Source organism: Pecten maximus, chromosome 5 (genome assembly GCF_902652985.1).
Source record: "Pecten maximus chromosome 5, xPecMax1.1, whole genome shotgun sequence".
NCBI classification, from domain to species: domain Eukaryota; kingdom Metazoa; phylum Mollusca; class Bivalvia; order Pectinida; family Pectinidae; genus Pecten; species Pecten maximus.
Window position 1 is genome coordinate 28028849 of NC_047019.1, and position 2917 is coordinate 28031765.

General features: G+C 45.1%; 1 protein-coding gene across 1 annotated transcript; it reads right to left on the bottom strand.

Moving 5' to 3' along the window:
* Positions 1 to 206: 206 nt before the first annotated feature.
* On the bottom strand, positions 207 to 1320 carry LOC117328386 (paternally-expressed gene 3 protein-like). The gene is made up of 2 exons (XM_033885914.1): positions 1277 to 1320; positions 207 to 1059 (listed from the first exon to the last, which is right to left on the bottom strand). The coding sequence occupies exons 1-2, from the start codon at positions 1318 to 1320 to the stop codon at positions 207 to 209; spliced, it is 897 nt and encodes a 298-aa protein (XP_033741805.1).
* Between the last annotated feature and the right edge of the window lie 1597 nt (positions 1321 to 2917).

Below are 2917 nucleotides of genomic sequence, written 5' to 3' on the forward strand. Positions count from 1 at the left end.
TAAAGAACAGGACAACGCACTAAAGGTAAATATATAATCTATTACCATCTATTTACTACGAAATAATGACAATTCATTAACAGAGCAAAGCTTCCCTAACATAAATATTTTGGTTCGAGCCTTTTTGCTTATAACTAACTCCCCCTAAATCGTGCTTTATGAACCATGCCAGAAAGATGGGTGTGTAGGACATTTTACATACATACTTACTTTAAGTAGGGTAACTGTCGTCGGAGGATGATGTAGGGTAACTGTCGTCGGAGGGTGATGTAGGGTAACTGTCGTCGGAGGGTGATGTAGGGTAACTGTCGTCGGAGGGTGATGTAAGGTAACTGTCGTCGGAGGGTGATGTAGGGTAACTGTCGTCGGAGGATGATGTAGGGTAACTGTCGTCGGAGGGTGATGTAAGGTAACTGTCGTCGGAGGGTGATATAGGGTAACTGTCGTCGGAGGGTGGTGTAGGGTAACTGTCGTCGAAGGGTAATGTAGGGTAACTGTCGTCGGAGGGTGATGTAGGGTAACTGTCGTCGGAGGGTGATGTAGGGTAACTGTCGTCGGAAGGTGATGTAGGGTAACTGTCGTCGGAGGGTGATGTAGGGTAACTGTCGTCGGAGAGTGATATAGGTTACTGCCGTCGGAGAATGATGTAGGGTAACTGTCGTCGGAGGGTGGTGTAGGGTAACTGTCGTCGGAGGGTGATGTAGGGTAACTGTCGTCGGAGAGTGATATAGGTTACTGCCGTCGGAGAATGATGTAGGGTAACAGTCGTCGGAGGGTGATGTAGGGTAACTGTCGTCGGAGGGTGATGTAGGGTAGCTGTCGTTAGAGGGTGATGTAGGGTAACTGTCGTCGGAGTGTGAAGTAGGGTAACTGTCGTCGGAGGGTGATTTAGGGTAACTGTCGTCGGAGGGTGATAAAGGGTAATTGTCGTCGGAGGGTGGTGTAGGGTAACTGTCGTCGGAGGGTGATGTAGGGTAACTGTCGTCGGAGGGTGGTGTAGAGTAACTGTCGTCGGAGGTTGTTGTAGGGTTACTGTCGTCGGAGGGTGATGTAGGGTAACTGTCGTCGGAAGGTCATGTAGGGTAACTGTCGTCGGAGGGTGATGTAAGGTAACTGTCGTCGGAGGGTGATGTAGGGTAACTGTCGTCGGAGGGTGAAGTAGGGTAACTGTGGTAGGAGTGTGATGTAGGGTAACTGTCGTCGGAGGGTGATGTAGGGTAACTGTCGTCGGAGGGTGGTGTGGAGTAACTGTCGTCGGAGGTTGTTGTAGGGTTACTGTCGTCGGAGGGTGATGTAGGGTAACTGTCGTCGGAAGGTCATGTAGGGTAACTGTCGTCGGAGGGTGATGTAAGGTAACTGTCGTCGGAGGGTGGTGTAGGGTAACTGTCGTCGGAGGGTGATGTAGGGTAACTGTCGTCGGAGGGTGATGTAGGGTAACTGTCATCGGAGGGTGATGTAGGGTAACTGTCGTCGAAGGGTGATGTAGGGTAACTGTCGTCGGAAGGTGATGTAGGGTAACTGTCGTCGGAGGGTGATGTAAGGTAACTGTCGTCGGAGGGTGGTGTAGAGTTACTGTCGTCGGAGGGTGAAGTAGGGTAATTGTCGTCGGAGGGTGATGTAGGGTAACTGTCGTCGGAGGGTGGTGTAGAGTTACTGTCGTCGGAGGGTGAAGTAGGGTAATTGTCGTTGAAGCGTGATAAACGTTTTACTGAAAGCGATATACCTTCTGGTGAAGCAGACACTAGGGAGACGGTAACTTTGATATGACATGTTCACGGTGGGGAGTATTTTGAATAAATGTTTTATATCATCTCACTGTGCAGTATTTTCTTTTTAGATAGCGTCACTTGAACAATTGCTCCATTGAACAATTTTTGTAAACATGCAAAAAGTGTTTGCCTATGGATTAGTATTATGCGTGGTGTTTTGTGATTTATTCGATTATTAAAATATGTGTTGTTGTTTTGCTTATCTTTAATGTGTGTCTTATAGGGCAAAATGATCCTATTCTATCCCCATTATTGTTTCACTACGTTATAAAGGTTTTTAAACAGACTATTACAAACGGCACCAAAGGAGTCTGGTCCTTTTAATGTACGCTGACGCTGAACGGTTGGCAGGGTCATATTTTTATTTTTCCATAATCTCATATCAGGAGACTATAGTTGTGACAGTTTTTTCATCCTTATCATGAAAATCGCTTATTTGAAAAATAGCTTGATTTTCAAAAACGTTTACATACCGAGAAAATTAGCATGAAAAACATAGTATTTTTTGCAACAAAACAAATGGTGGCGCAAAGATGACTCGTGTTAATTTTCATGATGATTCATTAATTACCGACCGTGTCGTATCCCCTATGTTTTGGTGCATGCTTCTTCAGGGGTTCAGTTCAGATAGTGTGTTATTGTCCTACCTGTCATGTCCTACTTGTCCTGTCCTACCTGTCCTGCCCTGTCCTACCTGTCCTACTTTAGGTCTTGTATAGTCCATAGAAGACGGTATGGATTAAAGTTTTGACCTTCCAAAATTTGATTCGTTTGGGACATGGCTATTTTGGTTAACGTTTTGATGGACTTCTGTTCTGTAAGATATGTTGGATATATGATCTTCATTTTCTGTATGGATGTTCTTGTACGCTCTAAGAATGATGGTATGTATTCAATTTTAAGGTTAATGTTGTTTCGGCAAATCTCTTCATGGGCCAAATCATCAAGGTTCCGGATGCTGAATTTGACCTACATTTGTATGTTCAGGAGACAACAGTGCGCCTGATATGCCTTCAGTTTTATTATCACCTGAGCAAAGCACATTTCCCTTTTCCCATCTGACTTCGTGCGTCGTCGTGCGCCGTCCGTCGTTAGTTAACATTTTACATTTTCTACTTACAAGTGTATTCTGAAAACTCCTGAACTAT